The following is a 21924-nucleotide window of genomic DNA, read 5'->3' as shown; positions in this document are numbered from 1 at the left end:
TTGAACAGTCATGGTTAAACCACGTCAACATCTTATATTAATTTTTTATAACAAGAGAAATACAAAATAAGAGAATGTGAGAGAATGAGATGGAAGTGGATTAAAAGAGAAGGGAAGAGAATCATAGTCCAAAGAAGTGAGCTTTTTTCATTAATTGATTCTGTACACATGAGACGCTATGTTTAACCATCGGCACCAATCTCATGTACCAATTGTGAGAGCAGATCATTATCTTCCATTCGTAAGAAGATATCTAATCGCTTGTCCTAGAAACAACATAGAAAAACACCTAACCCCTTGACGGCTTAAATCAAGTTTTCATGTCTTTTGGCCATCTTATGATATAGTCGTCAATGTCATGCCCCTATATCTTTCTTTCTTCTTTTTTTGATAGAACCTATGATTCGTCTGTGGGTGCCTGGGACGGGGTGTACAGTGTACACAGTATATATATGTATATAGTCGTCAATGTCAAGCCCCTATCTCTTTCTTTCTTCTTTTTTTGATAGAAACCTATGACTCGTCTGTGGGTGCCTGGAACAGGGTGTACACTGTATATATATATATATATATATATGGATAATGAGAGAGAGATTAAATTTGTAAATTAAATGATGTGTCACTAATAAAAAATAAATAGAAAACTAGATTTTAATCCTTAAATAAGATAAAGTTTAGAAAAATGTCTTATAAAAGATTAAAAATTAATTTTAGTCTCTAGACTCTATTTAATGCTAGCATATGTATTCAATGTTTCTTTTTTTATTTATAATTTTATGAATTTAAATTTTATGAAAATATTATAAATTTTAATTTTCATTATGGTAGGCATCTTATATAAGAAAATATTTTCATAGAGATTTTTCGGTACACTTATGTCTTTTCATATTTCTTATCTGCCACTAATTCATAAAAATATATTTAGGTACGAACATTTTAGTACAATGGGTTAGTATAATATGTTTAGGTACGAATGTAACATCCTACATCGCCCAGGGGAGTGACCCTTAAATGTATATTCCCATCCTATCTAGCACGAGGCCTTTTGGGAGCTCACCAGCTTCGGGTTCCGTAGGAACTCCAAAGTTAAGTGAGAAGGGGGCTAGAGCAATCCCATAATGGGTGACCCATTGGGAAGTTGCTCGTGAGTTCCCAAAACAAAACTGTGAGGGAATGGTAAGCCCAAAGCGGACAATATCGTGCTACGGTTGTGGAGCGAGCCCGGTAAGTGATCCGTCCCAGTCCAAAGTTAAGCGAGAAGGGGGCTAGAGCAATCCCATGATGGGTGACCAACTAGGAAGTTGCTCGTGAGTTCCCAAAAACAAAACCGTGAGGAAATGGTAAGCCCAAAGCGGATAATATTGTGCTACGGTTGTGGAGTGAGCCCGAGAAGTGATCCGCCTCAGGTCGGGATGTGACAATATGGTATTAGAGCCAATCCCTGGCCAGAAGTGTGCCGATGAGGACGTTGGGCCCCTAAGGGGGGTGGATTGTAACATCCCCAGGGGAGTGACCCTTAAATGTATATTCCCATCCCTACCTAGCACGAGGCCTTTTGGGAGCTCACTGGCTTCGGGTTCCGTAGGAACTCCGAAGTTAAACGAGAAGGGGGTTAGAGCAATCCCATAATGGGTGACCCACTGGGAAGTTGCTCGTGAGTTCCTAAAAACAAAACCGTGAGGGAATGGTAAGCCCAAAGTGGACAATATCGTGCTACGGTTGTGGAGCGAGCCCAGGAAATGATCAATCTCGGGGCGGGATGTGACAACGAACATTTCGGTACACTAGTTTAGTATAATATATTTAGGTACCGACATTTCGGTACACTAGTTTAGTATCATATAGTTAGGTACAGAATTTTGGTACACTTATGTTTTTACACATTTTCTTATCTGTCACTAATTCACTATAATATATTTAGGTACGCGCATTTCGGTACACTAATTTAGGAAAATATATTATGATATGGATGTTTAGGTACACTAATTGGAGAAAGTTAAATAAAATTGTATAATAATAAATTTAAAATTTAATGTAATAACATTAAATAAGTTATCTATTAAATATAAAAACTTTGACAAAAAAAAATTCTATTAAATATAAAAACAAAAATATAATATGAATTTGAATTAAGTACACATTAAGGGTCTAAAATCAATCATCAATTTAACATCAGGTTTTTTTTTTTTTTTTTTGTAATTTTAATATTCTTGAAGGATTAAAATTCAAAAACCCCTAAAATAAACACGTTGGTTAATATTTAAATAATAAACACTAATATTTAAACAGTTAGATTGTTATTATAAATAACAACGATTGATAATTTTATACTGCTCGTAGAGGAAAATCCTGGTAGAAGTTTACAACAGTGATCTAATGTGATTTAAGTTATCCTCAATGTCTATCTTAATTTGAAGAAAGTGGTAATACTTTTGTACTTGGAATTCTTATCTACGTCATGCGTTCTGACACACCCCGACCGAGATCAGGGCATGCTGGCCATCACGTGGAAGTGACGTAGCCATGTGCACAGTGCGGAAGCTAAAAACAGTAATGTAAAAGTATGAATAATTTAAAAACTAGCATACAATAAGTGACAATATGAGTGCTAGCGTAAGTGAAACGCTGAATTCAGAGCATAAAGACTACAGCAGTCCAAAGAAAATGATACGACAAAGTCCACCCGAAGGTGACCTTACACTGGTGAGTATCTGTCAGAAAAGCCGGGACGCCCTCTGGGAAAACCGCCGAAACCGCTAAGCTACTAGAACCTGGAGGGGCGCAAAACAAAAGCGTGAGTGGGCAAAAACAAAGCTCTTTGAAAACCATTTCATAAAATACATTCTAACCCCTCGCCGTAAAACCTGTATACTTCCCAGAAAATAAACATATATACGTATGTATAAATATGCCAGTCATGCTCAAAGGTATGCCATGTCAAAGTCTCATAATGATATGCAAGTGCTCAGGTATGAATCACATCAATAGCATAACATCTGGCAGCCGGAGTCACCTAAAGTGACCTGTACGGCTAAATCTAGAGCTCAAATCTCAATCTCAACAACTAAACCTGCCCACGAGTCGGAACCACCTAAAGTGGTCTGTACGACAGGCCTGGGTGTAATACATATAAACGCTCTAGTGCTACGATCGCGTGAAGGCTGTGCGAATAATCGCGGGTCACCTACGAGTCAGAACCACCTATAGTGGTCTGTACGACAGGACTGTGCACCTAACTTGGATTCCAAGCTGAGCGTATGGTGCGGGAGGTGAACGACACGTGAAGGACTGTGCCCTACTCTGGGCGGGAGCACTAACATCTGGGTGCAGGTTATGAGCTCTCTAGGCACCTCTAATCACTATTTAATGTAAATGTTAATCAACGCTTACCTGGCACTTACCTAGGCCTCCGCAGCACCAAATATAAATATGTATATGTATGCCACTACTAATGCATATGATAATGCATAAACAATAAGATATGGTGCATGGCATAAAGCAAATAACCCTTCTTAATTAATTTCTGGGAATATAAATGTATATAGGTATAAACGGAAAACCAAAAGCCCACTCACTGGTATGTGGAAGGGTCGTAGCCCCCCTGCCTCGAATGTGCACGCTCGTCCTCTGGATACGTGTCACCTATATGCGAATTAACTATAAAAACGTTAACTTTAAAGCACATAACCTTCCGTTCAAAATAACTTTTCATACATTGCTCAAAATGGACAAATGAATATACCAACGTGATCTACACAACCTCACGATCACACCCATATTTTTAAAATAATTTTTGGACTTCCCACGCGCCCTCACGCGCCAAAACAGGCACGGACCCACGCGCCCCCACGCGCGGGCACGTGCCATGCACACTGACGGTGTCCAGTGACGCCGTCAGGAATATTCCGTTAAACTAACGGAATATTCCGTTAAACCTAACCGTATTCCGTCATTAACGTTAGGAATATTCCGTTAAACTCAACGGAATATTCCTGTTTCTTCTCCGGCCTACCCTCGCCGGACTCCGGTCACCGGAAAACCGAGGAAACTTCAAACTCACTATTCTCCTTCGTTTTTCAACCAAATTTCAAGATTCTTGAACCAAAATGACGCTTAGACCTAGGAGAATCACGATAGACTAGTTTTAAGGGCTAAAAACTACGCGATCATACCTGTCCACGAAATAAAAAACCGGCCAACTTCGTACAGGACGATCCCGACATCCAAATTTGTCCAACGAAGCACTCCTAAGCTTCTTGGGACCTCACAAAGACATCTACGAGCCTAAAAAGTCCAAAAACAAGCTAGATTAAATTTGCATGAATAGTAACCAAAACTGAGCTCGTGAAATCGACGTGAAAACGTCGGAGTTCCTACCTGAAAATGGTACCACTGGACTCCTCTCAGCCTCACGAGTTCGATGGTGTAGTTGGTTCCCTCGATCTGTGCTGGTTTGGGTGAGTTTGGTGTTTGTCCGTACGTTTATGGTGATAGGAAGGGAGAGAGAGACACGGGAGAGAGAGAGAGAGAGTGACAGAAGGTGGTGCAGGTATGGGAGTGTGTGTGTGGCCTAAAGACATGCCAACACAACACAAAAACAACCAAATTACGTATCGAAAACAAACTAGGGGCAAAACGGTCTTTTCACACGTACGTTTCCGATAATTCCGGGACGGGATGTCACACGTTCAACCTACTGAACTAAGATCCCCAACAGGATCCTCTCTTGATCCTTTTGGTGAGGATTTTAGGAATTCGTGAATTGTATTTGTTCATCTTATATCGTACAATCATCAGTTACTGTTTGTGTTTAATTTTAAATAAAAATATTTAAAATGATTTCTAACCGTACAATGTACGATGATCGGATATGATTCACGGATAATTGGAATCCTCTCACATCCGGATTTCTAAGATCCTAAGAATAGATTAAACAAAAAAGCACGAATTGAGAATTATGATATATCAATCTGATCAAATTAATTAATAGGGCTGAAGGGAGTTTCCGATGCGGTGAAATATACGATGGAGGGATTAACAAAACGTTCAGATGAAAGAACACAAATTGATCTAAACACAAACTGAAATCCATTACGTTTTTCTCCTAACTTTATATTAATATATAGTATGAGTAAACTTATAAATTAAATTACATAAGTTGACTTAAATAAAAAATCATAAACACTTATTTGTAGACACCTAGATGTTTTCAGAATAGAATGATACTTCCATTCTCACACTTGTCCACTACAAAGATTATCCTACCCTAAAAAGGTAAGAGTAAATTAAATTTTGTATCATAAACTTTGGATTACATAAGAAACTCATATCTTATTTTTAAAATATTGCAATATCATACATTCACTTACAAATTCGTTGCAATGTTAGACCTCTGTTAGTAATTCCATTAATTTGACCCGTAAATGATGATGCATCAACTGTGGGTCCCACATTTTACTGTTGTGATGTCAAATTTATGACAAACAATCAATTAAAATTATATGAAATTACGAAATAAAATACAATCTTTAAATTAAATTAAAAAAACCTAACATTAGCAGACGCTAACCCCGGCGACGGTAACCCTTCCCCTTCTCTCTATATCCAACTTTCCTTTCTCTCCTTTCACCCAAGCAGATTAAATCATATCATTTGGGGCCAAATTCATTTGATTGGTATCAAATTTGTTAATGTTTTGTTAAAGAAAAAACTATTTTGAGCATCAGCTTGCAACCGCACCAGCCTGCTCGTACCACCAAATCATCCACCCTGCATCATCGTTCTTCCTTTGCACCTCTGCACCCTGCACCACTGACTCGCCGCTAGACTCACGAGATCCTGACCCGCAATATGCTTGACCCAAATCCGTTTGCTCCTACCCCGCCACTACCACTATTTGACCCCACCACCTGTCACTAGACCGTCACCATCTGTCGCCCGCCTGAAAGCCACCGAAGCTGCTACTACACCACCAGACCCGGAATTCCATCTTTATGAAACAACAGAAGTCCAATCTAACGCCAGACCCGCTGCTTCGCCGGACCAAATCACGAAACTCGTTGCTGCCCTGCCATACGATTTTCATAATTTCATGTTATTCTAATTAGTTGTTTGTCCCACGTGGCACAAATTATTTGACATCAAATTCGTAAATGTAGGATTACAGTTGACACGTTATCATTTAACGGTTAAATTAACAGATAGACTAACAGAAGTATGACATTGTAACGAATTCGTAAGTTGATGTATGATATTGCAATGCCGAAAAGATGATCAGTATAAATTTGTTATGTAGTCCAAAATTAAGGTGGTAAAATGTAATTTACCAAAAAGGTAAACACATAATAATAGGTTGTTATTTTTAATTAAAAATAAAAGAATGTTTCTAAAAACCTGATTTTGTTTAATTAAATAGGAATATTCTGCTAAATTCTGACTCAGTTGTTGCATTTTAGCAACAATTTTTTTGGAATTCATATATTAAGGGCTTAAAAGTGACACGCCGTACTAAAATTTTGTTAATTGTGAATTACTAGTTATCCAACCACTCTTCTGTATCGAAAATCACTTACTTCTTTTAATTTAATTACATCTCAAATAGCCAAATTTCTAACCTATATCAAGTTTGGTCACTGACCCATGTGTCAACCTAAACTCGTTCAAATTCACATAATGATATCCTTCATTGCAGCTTCATTTGGGGTTGTGTATCTGTTTATCTAATGATTAGCTATATAGAAGTTTATAACGATACTGTTTTAGACATATACACGAGATTGACCCAAAAGAAAAATTATTAATAGAGAATTCAGATTCATGCATTTTCTATTTATTGAGTTTCACAAAATTTTAGAACCCATCGACATCCTTATTTTCATACTTTTCATCATTTTCTGCATTGCTTTGATAAGCTATGCCACACCAAGTAATGAAAAATGCCCAATGGCGCTTTTAATTTCAAATGAAATCCATGCGTGATGGTTTAGGTAAGTTAACACATTCTACTAGCTAGGGCAACACCCCAAATGGACTCTACTTGTTTTTCCACCGAACCATCCTTTAATTTCCACTTTATATACTAGGGTAGTGCTATGCACATACTCATTTTTACTTCTCATACACTTCTCTCAAATTTTTACCGTCGGCAGATCGAATGAATTGAAGAAGACCAATGACAAAAAATTAACAAGAATGTGTGGAAGTTAAAAATGAGTGTTTGAATAGCATTATCCTATATACTATCGCACGCCAAAAGGGAGTAAAAGCTGAGAAATTCTAGAGTAGGGAGACGAACCACATGTCTCTTATTATGGTCCACTTACAAAAAAAAAAAGAAAAAAAAAAAGCCCTATATCCCACCCCCTAATTTGTCAGGCCACCGTTTTCCAAAATTCGATCCCAGCTCTCTCTAATAGAAGCTTTGTCCGGGATAGAAGAACCTCTCGTGAAAGAGACCCTAAATGCAGTAGTAATACCTTCCTCGATAACACTACTTGCTAGTTGCTACCCCTCCGTCCACTATGGCTGGGTAGAAGACAAAAGGATGTGCAAGCCTAGCAAATCCACATACAAAGCCACCATCTACAACCACTACAAAAAAAATGGTCATTTGCAAGGGTCAAATATCGTCGGAAAATGCATTTTGCCGTCGTAAATATTTATTTACGGCAGGAAAAAGCCCTCGCTAGGCGTCGCAAATTGATCCATTGGAAATACTTTTTTTTCGACCAACCGTCGAAAATGCTTCATTTATGACGCTTGTGGCTTGTCGTTACTAGTTATCTTGTCGTTGGAATTGATTTTTCAAAATGACAAAATTATTTTATTTTCGACATGTCTATGTGGTCGCAAATACTTGTATGATCGTCGAATATACTTTCTAAACGACGACATCTGTTTTTTACGATGATTTTCTTACGACCAAAACATTATGTCGAAAAATGATTTTCCAACAATAAAATGTTGTTTACAAGAGCGCACAATCGCCGCAATTACGATTACCGACAATTAAGAATTGTCGAAAATACACACAAAAACATATTTGTAAGGGTCAAAAGTCGTTGGAATTATACATTTCCGTTGATCCTACTTCGTCAGCAAAAATAAAAGGATACAAATACAATTTAAAAAAATAATAATTTTCAATGCCAATTTTTATTGAAAGAATTGTTTTATATTAATAATCATATATTCAACTACATATACAAAAAAAAAATCGATGTAAAAATTTTAAAAGTACTTGGTACAATCCTATGATGTCTTATAACGCTAGTTTTTCATGTCCACTTTAACCAACTGTCAATGAGTTCGAATGTAGTGCTACGAACATAGATCCACAATTATTATCTTTATTCTGCAAAAAAAAAAAAAAAAAAAAACTTATATCAAGCACAATATAATTGTCAATTGGTAAGAAACCCAAACAATGAAAATCAGAAAATAAACATAAGATCAACACAAAGATCATACTACCCAAGCATTTTGTATACTATTTTCACAGATTCACAGCATGTAGAGATTCAGCAAAACACATGCATCAAAGTGAGTAACGAGAGACATGATTATACCTTTCTTTTTTAGATCCGCCGACCACGGGATTTCCGCTGCTCTCTGAGATGCTCAGTTCATCGCAGAACCGAGGATTTATGCACTGAGAGTCGAAAAGGTGGAACTGGGCTCGGGTTTGCAGAAGTGGAGGCGTGTGAAATTTTTTTGGATGAAGGCAGAAATAGAGAGAAATGAGAGATGGTGCTGGTTTTGATGAATGTGGCCCTGAGATTTTGAGAACGGAATGAAGGATGGAGGCTAGGGTTTTGTTTCTGATGAGGAGATGCAGAGAAGCTGCGAGGGAGAAATGAGGAGGAGGAGAGAAAGCTAAACGGCGCTGAGCCCTGTCTTCGGAAATAGAGAGTTGAGTTTTTGGACGCCATGCCAAAATTTTGGTCTCCCGCCTCCTTCAATTTTTTTTTTTTAATTTATGTATGATTTTTTTTTTTGTCAGAATGTGTGATTCTATTTGAATTTATCATTTTGACGGAATACGCATTTTACTAAACTAGTTCAACAATCTAACCGTCAAACTTTTTTGTATTTATTCCAAGGTCACATATGTCAAAAATCACAAAAAAAAAAAAAAGACAAATATTTAAAGATTAGGTAACGGGACAAAAAATTTCTACAAACATTTTTTTTAAATAAAAAATAATATTGTTCCATACCATTGATTTGAGGAAAAGAGCCAAAACCCTAAACATTATCAGAATTTAATATCTGCAGTCTGGAAAATTAATTTGAATGATCCAACCGTCAAACTTGCTTTTATATACCTCGAGATCGCATACGTCAAAAATCGCGAAAAAAAAAATGACATTCAGATATTAGGAAATGGGATGAAACCTTTCAACGGTTATAAATGAAAACTCACAATTTATTATTTTAACTCCGATTTTGCTGATTTTTTACAACTACACTCCTCAACCCTATAAATGAATTCGATCTTCAATTTAAAATATTTGCACTAGTGGATACCACAAAATATTATGTTCTACTTAATCGAAGTATAAAATAAACTCCAAGTGTTTGTTGAATCTATCATTTTGACAGATGAATACACATTCTACAAAACTAGTTTCAATGATCCAACCGTCAAACTTGTTTGTATATGCTCGAAGATCGCATACGTTAAAAATCACAAAAAACAGACATTTAGATATCAAGCAAAAGGGACGAAACCTTTCAACGATTATAAACGAACTCACGATTTAACGGTTATTTTAACTCCAATTTTGTTGATTTTTTACAACCACACTCCTCAACCCTATAAGAGTATGACAAACAAATTCGATCTTCAATTTAAAATATTTTCACTGGTAGATAGTACTATTTTAATGAATTTCTTTATTATAGAATACTATATTAAGTTATACACCTTTTTGCTCAACGGTTTTATTTTTAATTTTATGGTCTAATCTTCTCCATATGTATTCTAAGTTAGATGATCTATTTATTGTAGAATTTAAATTAAGCATCAAACTTATTTCAAGAATATTCCAACAACACATGTGACCATTGGTAAATAATTGATTCCAACAAAACCATATGCCTTAAAAACTTATTCTGACAAAGAAAAAATTTTGTCGGAAAAAATATGATTACTTCCGACAATAACTAATCACCCTCGAAAATATAAAAGCATTACCGAGTGGACTTTTTTTCCCTAAAAAATATAAAAACATTACCGAGAGGACCTTTTTTTCCTCGAAAATACTAAATCAATTTCGTCAACATGAGTAAACCTTTGAAAATAACCATTCTATTTCCGATTAGAACTTTACTTGTCGTTAATACAATTGGCGCCAATTCTTCCCGCCAAACAAAAGTGCATTTCTAACGAAACTTGAGACTTTTTCAGAGGACATTATGTGCGTTGGTAATAAAAATTTGTTTCATGCCATGTTATTGACGACCCATATTTTATAGTCACAAAATGTGCTTTTTACAACAGTTTTTTGGGTCCCTCAGAAAATCTTCGTCGGTAATGACTACTTTTGTTATAGTGAACTCACGGCTTTTGGAAAACCTAAGGGTTCATTAATTTTTCCTTTTTTAAGCAAATAGAAAGGTTTGATCTTTTGCATGCTTCATATTTGTATGACAAATACAGGATCTGTTTTTAACGGTCATAATGAATTAGGCTGACTCCCTTTTAAGAAGCACGTACCCAAACGTATATGTTTTTTTAGGGCAAAAGATATCAAGAGAAAAACTTTTATATATACACGATTCGTCTAGGTTATAAAATAATGGATGACAACGTTTACACTTGTAATGTTGTATATACTAACGTGTTATATAGAAATCAACATATATTATTTATAATACCATTTCATCATGTCACACGATGTTGCTTAATTGAAAAACAAAAGAGAAAAAAAGAAGTGTAATCCACTTATAATAAACAGCTTACGCCAATACAGTTGTTTACTTTTCAATTTTCCAATCCTATGAGAGACATTATCTAGGTTGGGAAATGATTTTTATACCCTCATGTTTTTTTTTCCGTTATACATTCTTTTATTGGCTTTTAAATTGAATAATCAAAGAAAAATCAAGACAAAAATTATCCATTTTACAAACCAATCTTTATGACCCAATAGAAATATAACATTTGTCATCCCCCTACCCTTTTCCATCTTTGTAGCCAAACACAATCTCACCCTTAAAACTATTACCAAACTTAAATCTTCTTCTCCCCTTCGTCTTCCTTCCGCCCTAACAAATCAACGACGATACTCATAAAACTTTCCTTAACCTCCAATTATACTTGAGAAGAAAAAAAGAAAAAAAGAAAAAATTAAAGATAGTAGAATTTTCTTATATAATTTCATTAATTGCTCTTTTTTTTCTTCTAAAATTTCATTGAGCCCGACTTGTAGATATTTTTTCACAAATGATAACTTGTTATACATATTATTTGAAAGTTTCAACTAATTAATTACGGTACTTAAGTATAATAAATTCAAGTTCTTTAAGCATCCTGTAATTTTTCCTTTGCACAAAATATCAGTGGAGCAGCTACCCCAGTGGGCCTTAGCTGCCTCTGTCCTTGACCGGCCTCATCAGTTCTGCCATTATCTGCCAGCTCCATATTCCAGGATTCACCAACCTCGCACCCGCCATGATCTTGACCTCAGTTGCAAAGCCGGCGTCGAGTCCTTGTTCACCACCGAGCGAGAAGCCCCAACTAGTCATCCTCACCGCTGCAGAAGTCGGTGGCATTCGCTGCAGTGTGACGGTTGGAAGAGTGATTGTGGGTAGGATCGATAGAGAAGCTTAGTTCAACTGAAACATTCGTGTTTTTTTTTATTTTTTATTTTTTTCTGTCTGGAACCCCCCTTCTTGAATTTATCAGTTTGGTTTACATCTGCCATGGGAAGAAGATTGTTATTGGTAGATCGGCCATGGGAAGAAAGGAATAAGAAAAGATGAGTGCTTGGTTAAGGTTGAAATGTTTGAGGCTGTTTGGTTACTTATTTAAAGGGTGTGGGAGAGAATTTCAAATGACAGATGTTATATCTCTACACTATCACATAGCTTAGTGTATAAAATGAGTACTGTCCCATGTAATAAGTGAACAGATGTGTTCCATATTAAAAGTGAAAGAATAGTAGCACACTTATCATCTAATTATATCTTCACATGTACCATCTTTTTAAGACCTACTCTATTTTTTAGAGTAAAACTTAAATTTAAGGTTCTAAATTCATCTGAACCTACTCCAACCCTTAGGGCAAATATGAGTTTTAACCTAAAACTCATTTCTGGGGCAAATTTAGGCCAGGATTCCCCTCGAGTTAGTGGGCTAGCCTCCCATATATGTGTATTTTTTTTAGTTTTATATTTATAATTTCATTGAATCTAACGGCTAAGATCTATAAGATCAAATCCAATGGTAAAATAAATAGATCTAGCAGTCGAAATTTAAATCCAATAGCCAAAGTAATAAAAAAAAAAATCTTTCAGGTCTTTCATATTTGTTCATGGTGTTCCACGAGTTTTATGGTGTCAGTTTAGTGATTTTTCAATATTTTGTCGGAATTTAAATATTTTAGGTTAAAATTTCATAAATTAAATTAGGATATAGTCTACATAATTTTTTTTAAGTTACTTTAAGAAAAAAATTATTCTAAATTCATTATTTAATAATCTCGTCCTAAAAATTTAACCCAGAAATGTTGGAGCAGAAAACTTATTTCTGAGTTAAAACCTAAATTTTCTAGGTTAAAAATTTTAGGTTTTAATCCAAGGGTTGAAGATTGTCTAATAGAGGTAAGACCCACAAACGCATGTGGATATCATCTCTATTAGAGAGATGATACAAATAGTGGTATAACTAGATGGTAAAAATAACAATTTTGAAATGGGGTGTGCTATCCACACACCTCTTTTTACTTTTCTTACACCCCTTGTTAATTTCTGTCATTTGATCTTCTTTAATCATCAAATCCAACCGCTAAAAATTAAAAGAATATGTGAGAAGTAAAAAATGGTGTGTTGATAACACATCATCTTTGAAGGTGAAAAGATGTGCATGGAAATTATTATCTAGGCTAAGGTGTTGCCTAACCTAACCCTAGTTAATTAATTCAGTATGGTCTCTCTTTTCTGGAAATTTTAACGGGTCTAAAAGTTGGGTTGTTAAAATTTCCCATCAGTCTTTGGTTAGGTTATGGTGTTTCCACAGTAAATGGCACAAACATTTTGCGCTTCCCATGTCCAGTAGCACATCACCCTCAAACTCAGTTAATAATTTTGTCCACACCATTGTACGTTCAAGATTTTTCCCTGAGGATAACTATACTACCCACGAAAGACTTCACCGGAAAAAACAAAAATGAGAGAAAAGAAAAAAAAACAGAGACAGCCAAAAACCCATCTTTCAGCTGTCTCCAACACAAACAATCCCCCACTCATTAGTGCTTTTGTGTCTATACCAGATGATACCATCTATCACTGTAAAGTTCACTCCCCTTGATCTTCTTTTTTAGAACACAGATGGATCTGCAGTTGCACTGAGAGAGTGAGTCTGAAAAGCGGAAGTCATGAGAAGTTTAATGAGTATGAAGAAGCTCTCTTAATTTGACCTGTTTGAAATTAGGATAATTTCTTTCCGGTGTTCAAAAAGAAGACGAGGCTCTCTTAACAAAGATATCATGTTTTCATCTTCCAGTTGTAATAGCAATACTGTAAGTCCCCAACCTAACTTTCCCTTTTCTTCTACAAATTACCATCCTCATCCTCCGCCTCCTCCTCCTCCTCCTTGTGTTAACCTAGTAACCTGCACTGGAGACATTTTGTTTCACCACATTCATGATTCCCTCTCTGGTCAATTTTCACACCAAAATATTTCTTTAATGGCACCCTCTGCTCATCAAACCCTAACCCATTTGGGAGTTTCATCAAACACTGTTCCTCCTAGTATAAATGCCCCCGTATCATCATCTTGTGGAGATCTTCATCATCATCAGTACAGTAACTATGTTCTTCATTCCTCTAGGCAAGATGTAGTAGTAGCACCGGCGAAGAAAGACCAGCACAGCAAGATCTTCACCGCTCAGGGCTTGAGGGACCGGAGGGTAAGGCTGTCCATCGACGTTTCCCGTCAGTTCTTTGACCTCCAAGACCGGCTAGGGTTTGACACGGCAAGTAAAACCCTAGAGTGGCTACTAAACAAGTCCAGAAAGGCCATCAGGGATCTCAGAACACGGAAGAATAACTTGAGCTGCAGTTCTGAGCGGTCCAAGAGTTTGTCTTCCACTTCCGAGTGCAAGGACGTTGTTTCGGACATAAACGAGGTGGATAATCATGTAGTCAGCAAAGAAAAAGAGATGGTGATGATGAAGTTGAAAGAATCTGAATCTGCCGGAGCTTATGTTGCGAAGGAATCGAGGGCAAAGGCAAAAGCAAGGGCAAGGGAAAGGGCAAGAGCGAAAAAGGTGTGCATTACTAGTAGGAGGCCTCAGCAGATCTTGAACCAAATGAACTTATTCAATGAGCAGCTTAATGATCATGAAACAAACATCTCATCCTCATCGAAGGTTAATTTTGGAGATCATCATGTGAATCAAGAACTGGGATCCCTCTTGGATAATCAAGCCCATCATCATCATTTTCAGGAGGAGGATCAATCTGCTTTGATCAAAAGAAACAAAATGAAGTTAATTTCATCGGTAGTTTCAAATTATAATACTACCGATCAGAGTTCCAGCAACAGCTACCTCCAATTTACCAATTCATCTCAATATTGGGACATCAATGGCGCGTTCCCCATGCCCTAGCGTTAATTGTGCCACTGCCACCATAAATTTTAATTTCCACTGGTATGTATGTACACATGTATAGTACATAAAGGCATGCGGTTCTCTTTATTTGTTTAATTTTCAATTCCACATTTATTGATTAAGATGTCCATCTGCAGGAACTGAAATCTTGGGAGGGTTAATTGCGGAATTAACCGGCAAAGACATCTATTATCTTCCAATTTATTAACTTTGATCGAAGAAGTAAGCTATATTTTTGTTCATGTATTTCTTTGAATGCTCATTATATGTTCCACTGTTCTACAGCTCCCCAAGAGTTACAAAATATGATCCCATTGGAGATGGTTTTCCTTAGCAACACATAACCAGCCAGTACTTGATCAGAATTTTATATAGAGACCCCTACAAGTATGCATTTCTTTATGTTAAAACCACATCCCTTATGAAAACATCAAATGACATTGATGAGGTATTTGTTAGTTGTAATGCCTTTTTTTGTTTAATAGTTTAGCTTATGTTGTAAACATTTCTATTTGAATTTAATATAAGGTACCATTTAAGCAGGTATAAATATGCTATAATTAAACAATCAAAACACACCACATAGGTGTATATTCCTGCTCTAACAATTAGTATCTGATTTAACTTAGTGATATCATCAAAGAAAAGGATCAGTGCCAGAAGATACTTGATGAACAGGGTTTATGCTTGCAGTAGTGAGACTATCCAAGACAAATAGTTGTTCCCTGTTTGATAAAATTAATCACCTGATTGATAAGTTTAGGGAATACTGATCAACGTAAAAGACGTTGAGGATGCTAGAAAAGGATGTGAAATTTCTATTCCCCTTTGTTTCAATTTCTTAATGATTGGAAATGTTGCTTGTTTAATTTCTTGTTATGCTAAAGGCTCCTTGGAAATATTTAAGCGACTTTGTTAATATTACTGTTAAAAAAAATATAGCGATAGAAGGATTTAAGGTTGTTATACATACATATAATAGCAATCTCATAAAAGTAAGCTAGATCGCCATAGAAATAGTTAATGCTTGCTGCTAGGTTAGCTGTGCAGATTTGCATGCACTTTCTTGGCTAATATCAATATCTTGAATTTCACAGGAATATAAGGCTTTCTTGTCGAACTGATATCGGATGTATTTGTATTCAACAGCTAACCAGATGAACTATTTATTGCATTAGATGTGTGATATATGAACATGTTTATGCTTTGATTAAGCAGTTTTTGGAAGAATAATCAAACAAATCTTAGTAAACAATATGATCAAGGATAATGTTGCACTCACCGAATTATGTTCATTACGAATGGTATGAAAAGATTTTATTTATTCAAGATATACTGATCGCATGTGTAGTAATAGTTCAAATTTTAGTAATGACCAAATTTGGCAAAAACGGTGGCTCTGGCAATAGTTTTCTTTTTCTTTGGCTGGAAAATCTTTGATGTTGTAATAGTTCAAACACACAAGTTTTATTTAGGGCACGTTTAAAAGTGTTTTTTAAATGATTGAAAGCAGTTTAGGGAAAATGTTTTGGATTTCAAAAGTATTTAAAGTGCTTTTTGGAATAAGTACATAACTGGTGTTTCTTCCATAACTGGTGCTTTTTTAGGATTCATTTGAGTTTTTACTAAAGATTAGTTCTAAAAATATTTTCACCAAAAACATTTTTGGTCAGTTTAAAAGAACTTCCAAATGAGCTTTTATAACCTATAGCTTTACTTGTAGCGATTATGTACCCCTATACACAAGGTAACCCCTAATTTTTTTCACTTCTTTAGTTTGCACATAAGAAGAAAAAAAAAAATTACAGCGACTTAAATTTAAATCGATCCTTTGTGGAGAAATTAGATATTGTTCTTCATAATAATGCATTTATTTTGAAGATTGACAATGTTTCTGGTTTTCTCTTCCTGAAGCTGGTTATCTTATCTATATTTTCATTTGTGAAATGCATCAAAATACACATATTAGTACAATATTTATGTTTTCAAGTTATAATGTAAATATAATATTTCAATGGGTCAAATTCAATAAATTCATGGCTCTCTATTTAATCGCTCCGTAAGAAAATTGCTAAAGCTGTAATTATGTGTTTCTCTGTCGAAATTGTAGCAATGATCTCTCAATTTAACTCAATTGAAGCAATAGTTTCTCAACTAAAAATTTATAACCAATGTTTCCTTAACTTCTCAAAAGGTGCCGCTATGATCATTTTCGTCAACTCCGTCCAAACGAGTCGTGTTGTAAGAATCATTACTATAATTGGGTTAAAATTAAGGGACCATTACTCCAATTGGGTTAAAGTTCATGGACCATTGCTATAATTGGGTTAAAGTTGAGGGACCATTAATTCTACAATTTTTTCATTTAGTTTTCAATATTTTCCCCTTAATTCTGACTATGTGACTCATTTTGATGAAAGTTGTAACAGAGTTAACGAAAATGACCATATAACTACACGTCTTGATGAGTTAAGGAACCAATGGTCATAGATTTTTAGTTAAGGGAACATTGCTCCAATTAAGTTAAAGATGAAGGACCATTGCTATAATTCCCTTCTTTCTCACACACATACACAAGGACATGCATACATGTTGATATATACACTAGCAATATCACATGCAGTAAGAGATTTTCCAAGATATTTTGAATTTTGATCTGTATCTTGATATGGGAACACAACCTAATCTTAGCACGTACTAGCTTAGCTAGAAGTTATATTCCTAGAGAAACTGAAAACAAGTGTAGACAGAGGATCATGAAATTCGTTTAAGCATGCATGTATCTATCTTCCCATTAACCCTACCTTCCCCCGGCCCTCCTCCCCTTTCTCAAGCTAGCCCTAGATATTTAGGAAGTATGTCATCTCATTATTCATTTTCAATCTAACTGTCTACAGTGAGTCACTAGATAGCACTTCTAAGAAGTAAAGAGTAGTTGTCACAATTTTACAGTTTAGTGGTCTTTTGGTTCACTAGCGAATGAAAAGTTTCATGTTCGACTCATAAATGACTAGTTCAAAATCTAATTATTGTTAACTCATTGTATGACTTTAGCCAAATCTCCACTCTTAATATCTTTGTTTAAATGAAAAGAAAAGATATTATTCATTTTGGAAAATATTATGGAGGCTGTTGCAATGATATTTAGAATAGGAATGTGATTGTGTAAATCCTAGGGAATCTGGGAATGTATCTTATATTCCTATTGGGAGTAGATTACCTATTCAATGTTGTAATCCTAAAGGGAAATGTTTTTACTTATCCTATTACTATAAATGAAGGCACAATGGGGTGAATCAAACACACCTGACAATTAAATCAATCTCTCTTCTCTCTCAATATTGTCGAACCCCTCTCTCTTTCTAAACCCTAGATCATTCAATCAAATAGGCCTACAACATGTTATCAGCACGCTTTTGCCAAAAACTGAGAAATTGACTCGTCATAGGAGGAGGCTATCATCCACCACATTCAAAGGCTTATTCGTTTTCTGCTAATCAGATATGCTTAAAATAAAGGAAGATATTTGAAACATCCACGAAGCATGAAAACATTCCCATGATGTATAAACCCCTCTATGTTTATATTTTTCCTTTCGATATATATATACACACACACACATATATATATATATATATTGTATATGTTCATATATTTGTCAATATATATATATATATATATTTGTTTCATGCATCGCACAATTCAATTGTTATGTAGAATTTGTGAGTCAAAATATATAAAATAAATTAGAAGCATATTTAGGGTTTCCTAAACCCTAAGGGATTTTGAAAACTATATGGGAATGGGATATGGTGCGGCATACCATCGCACCATCACTATGGACACAGCACCAGGCCACGACCTGGATTTCAATTCGGCAGGGTCTGAAGCCCCACGCCCAAAACGCTGCCAGCCTGGATTGGCTGGGTCCACTCCTGCATGCCGCAACCTTTATGGTTGCTGGGCTTATTACCTGCCCCAGCCTGCATCCAATCCAGCCCAGTTAGTTGGGATTTTCCCACGGCACGTGTCTCATGCAGCCAGCCTTCGTGGTTGGGCTTCCCGCGCTAAACCCGCAAGCTTTTGAGCTTGCTCCCGTGCCCTTTCCCTTGGTCCAACTTCGAAACCCAGTTGCGGCTGAGGTTTCCCTTCCTCACTCGTGGCCTACATCCATCACTCGAGGTCTTTTGGGCCTTACCCTATGCTTAAGGCACCTAAACCCGTGCCATATTACCCACGGCACTAAGCCCAAATTATTTTGGGGCTATATTTTTCGACCAATAATATTATTTTAATATTATTTTGCTTCTTCAATTGACCCCGTACGGCCCGATTTATTGAATTAATTAAAAGTGACCTGCAGTCCATTAATCTGATAATGAATCCAAAATTATTGACCTAAAGATCACTTTTGGACATTAACAATTCAATATTTTATTTTTATACTTTGAACCGTCACGTACTTTCATAGTAATGAAGCTCTCACACTTGAGTTTCCAAATAACCTCAAATCCACTATATCCAAATTAGTATATTACATTCTATGTTTCTTACAGGAACCTCTCATTATGAACTAATTGTTCATAAAAATTAAATTGAACATGTAGTTTCAAATTTTGTGCCTTTGAAACCTGAAGTTTTCATTCAAAACATACCACATGAAACCCGTAGTTTTCATGCATAAATTAAACCACTACATGTCTATAGAACCTGTATGTTCTACCATATATGTCTATGGCTTACCATATGACTAATCACATTTTCTCCCTCCGTTTTAGGGACATGTCGAACTTGAACAAGCTCGATTTCTACGCTCTAGAAGTCTCTGGAAGAAACTATCCGAAGTAGGGTACAAGACATGAAGCTCCATTTAACAGTAAGGGGCATTGGAGTCACCATCGAGGCACTTATCGCCGATAAACCTGTTGACGAAGCTCAGAAGGCTACTGCAATGATCTTCATTCGAAGACACATTTATGATGCACTGCAGACTAAGTATCTCGCTAAGGATGACCTACACACCCTCTGGCTTACTCTGGCCGATCGTTTCGATCACTAGAAAGACATATATTTGCCTGAAGCAAGACACGACTGGCAGCATCTTCGCTTCCAGGATTTTAAGTCCGTGAATGAATACAACTCTAAAGTTTGTAGAATCCGTTATTTGTTGAAATTCTGCAAAGTAAAACTAACCGAATCAGATCTCTTGGAGAAGACTTATTCGACCTTCTATGCCACCAATATTGTCCTGTAGCAACAATATAGGGCACATAAATTCACCAAGTTTTCAGATTTGATCTCTATTTTACTTCTTACTGAAAAGCAAAACCAGCTTCTGATGAAGAATCATCAAGCTCGACCCACTGGCTCGAACATCGCGCATGAAGCGTATGCGACCTATTCTAGCAGCTATAAACGACGAAAGAACCATCGTGGTGGTGGCAATGGGCGGCAAGCCCAACCACGGGCCCAAGGTTAACAGAATGCTGCACCTAAGGGAAAAATTATGACCCAGCAGTGTCTACCACTCGTCCCTAAGGTCCCAAACTTCAAGAACAAGGGTAAAGGTCCCGTTCAGGCTGCTTCTCCTGAATTGGACATGTGTTATCGCTGTGGATCAAGGATCATTGGTCACGCGTATGCCAAGCTTCTTCTGAGGCTATTGCCAAGTATCATTCCTGTCGTGAGTCTAACTTTGCACACGTAGATCATCCGGAAGATGCAACTACATCAATGGAGATATCGGATTTTCAGGAGGCGTCAGCGCTTGTGGATGAATAAATTAGACATGTTTTTTATAGGGTGTTTACCCCTATGGCCGGCCCTACCCCCCCCTTATTTTGCTAGGTTTATGGCTTAATTTTGAACAATTTTTCTATGTATTTGGAATAATTTGTTTGGTTTTGGTTTGTTTTGAATTATGGATTTTTATTTGAATGGATATTATTTTCTTGAATTGCTTAATTAAATGAATGGACTTATATCCATGCATGTGACCAATTCAATCAATTTATTTCTAGGTATGTCTAGTGGGGAAGTTAGTTGTCTGACAGATAGTGCAACCACGCACACCATCTTGCGTGAACGACACTATTTTACTAACTTAATACCCAAGAAAGCTCTGTTGACAACTCTCTCAGGCTTATCCAACATGATTGAAGGATACGGAAAGACACGTATTATGTTGTCTAATGGTACAATCTTGACCATTAAGGAGGCACTCTATTCTCCACATTTCGGAAGAACGTTGCTGAGTTTTAAAGATATTCGAGATCATAAATATCATCTTGAAACCATTAAAGATCATGGTTCTGAATTTCTTTGTATCACTTCATATGAATATGGCCAGAAGCATATTCATAAGAAGTTGGAACGACTACCGAGTGGGTTGTACATTACAACCATTCGCGGCATAGAAGCCCACAGTGTGGCCGGCCCTATGCCTGAGCTCCAAGACACTTTGTTGCTTTGGCATGACCGTTTGGGACATCTGGACGTGACATGATGCGACGTATCCTCAAATCTTCTCACGGGCATAAGTTACATCCCTATGTGGGAGTTCCGCCATGCAAAACATGTTCTTTAGGGAAGTTGAATACTCAACCCTCCCATACAAAGATTATTCACGACCCCCCTAAATTTCTTCAGAGGATTCAAGGGGACATTTGTGGACCAATCCAACCAACCTGCGGACCATTTAAATATTTTATGATGTTGGTTGATGCATCAACATGATGGTCACATGTTTGCTTGTTATCCACACGTAATGCCGCGTTTGCTAAACTCCTAGCTCAAATCATTAAGCTAAGGGCTCACCACCCTGATTATCCAATTAAGACAATTCAACTGGATAACGCTGGAGAATTTACGTCACACACTTTTGACGATTATTGCATGTCAGTTGGGATTGGTGTGGAACATCCTGTGCCACATGTTCACACCCAAAATGGCCTGGTAGAAGTTTTCATAAAGCTTATTCAAATCATAGCTTTGACTTTGGTTATGCGAACCAAACTGCCGGTATCTGCCTGGGATTATGCAATATTGCACGCAGCTATGTTGGTCCGCCTGAGGCTCACCGCTA

The 21924-nt window shown here is 36.5% G+C and overlaps 1 protein-coding gene across 1 annotated transcript; it reads left to right on the top strand.

Moving 5' to 3' along the window:
- The first annotated feature begins 13052 nt into the window (after positions 1-13052).
- On the top strand, positions 13053-15879 carry LOC103940830 (transcription factor CYCLOIDEA-like). The gene is made up of 2 exons (XM_009351011.3): positions 13053-14879; positions 14978-15879. Exon 1 carries the CDS (start codon positions 13713-13715, stop codon positions 14835-14837), a length of 1125 nt encoding a protein of 374 aa, XP_009349286.3. The 5' UTR covers positions 13053-13712; the 3' UTR covers positions 14838-14879; positions 14978-15879.
- Positions 15880-21924: the final 6045 nt, after the last annotated feature.

This window comes from the organism of the source record quoted next, unplaced genomic scaffold (assembly GCF_019419815.1).
Source record: "Pyrus x bretschneideri cultivar Hongxiangsu unplaced genomic scaffold, Pyrus_bretschneideri_v1 Contig13, whole genome shotgun sequence".
In the NCBI taxonomy this organism is placed as follows: Eukaryota; Viridiplantae; Streptophyta; class Magnoliopsida; order Rosales; family Rosaceae; genus Pyrus; species Pyrus x bretschneideri.
This window is presented reverse-complemented; position numbering and strand designations above follow the sequence as displayed.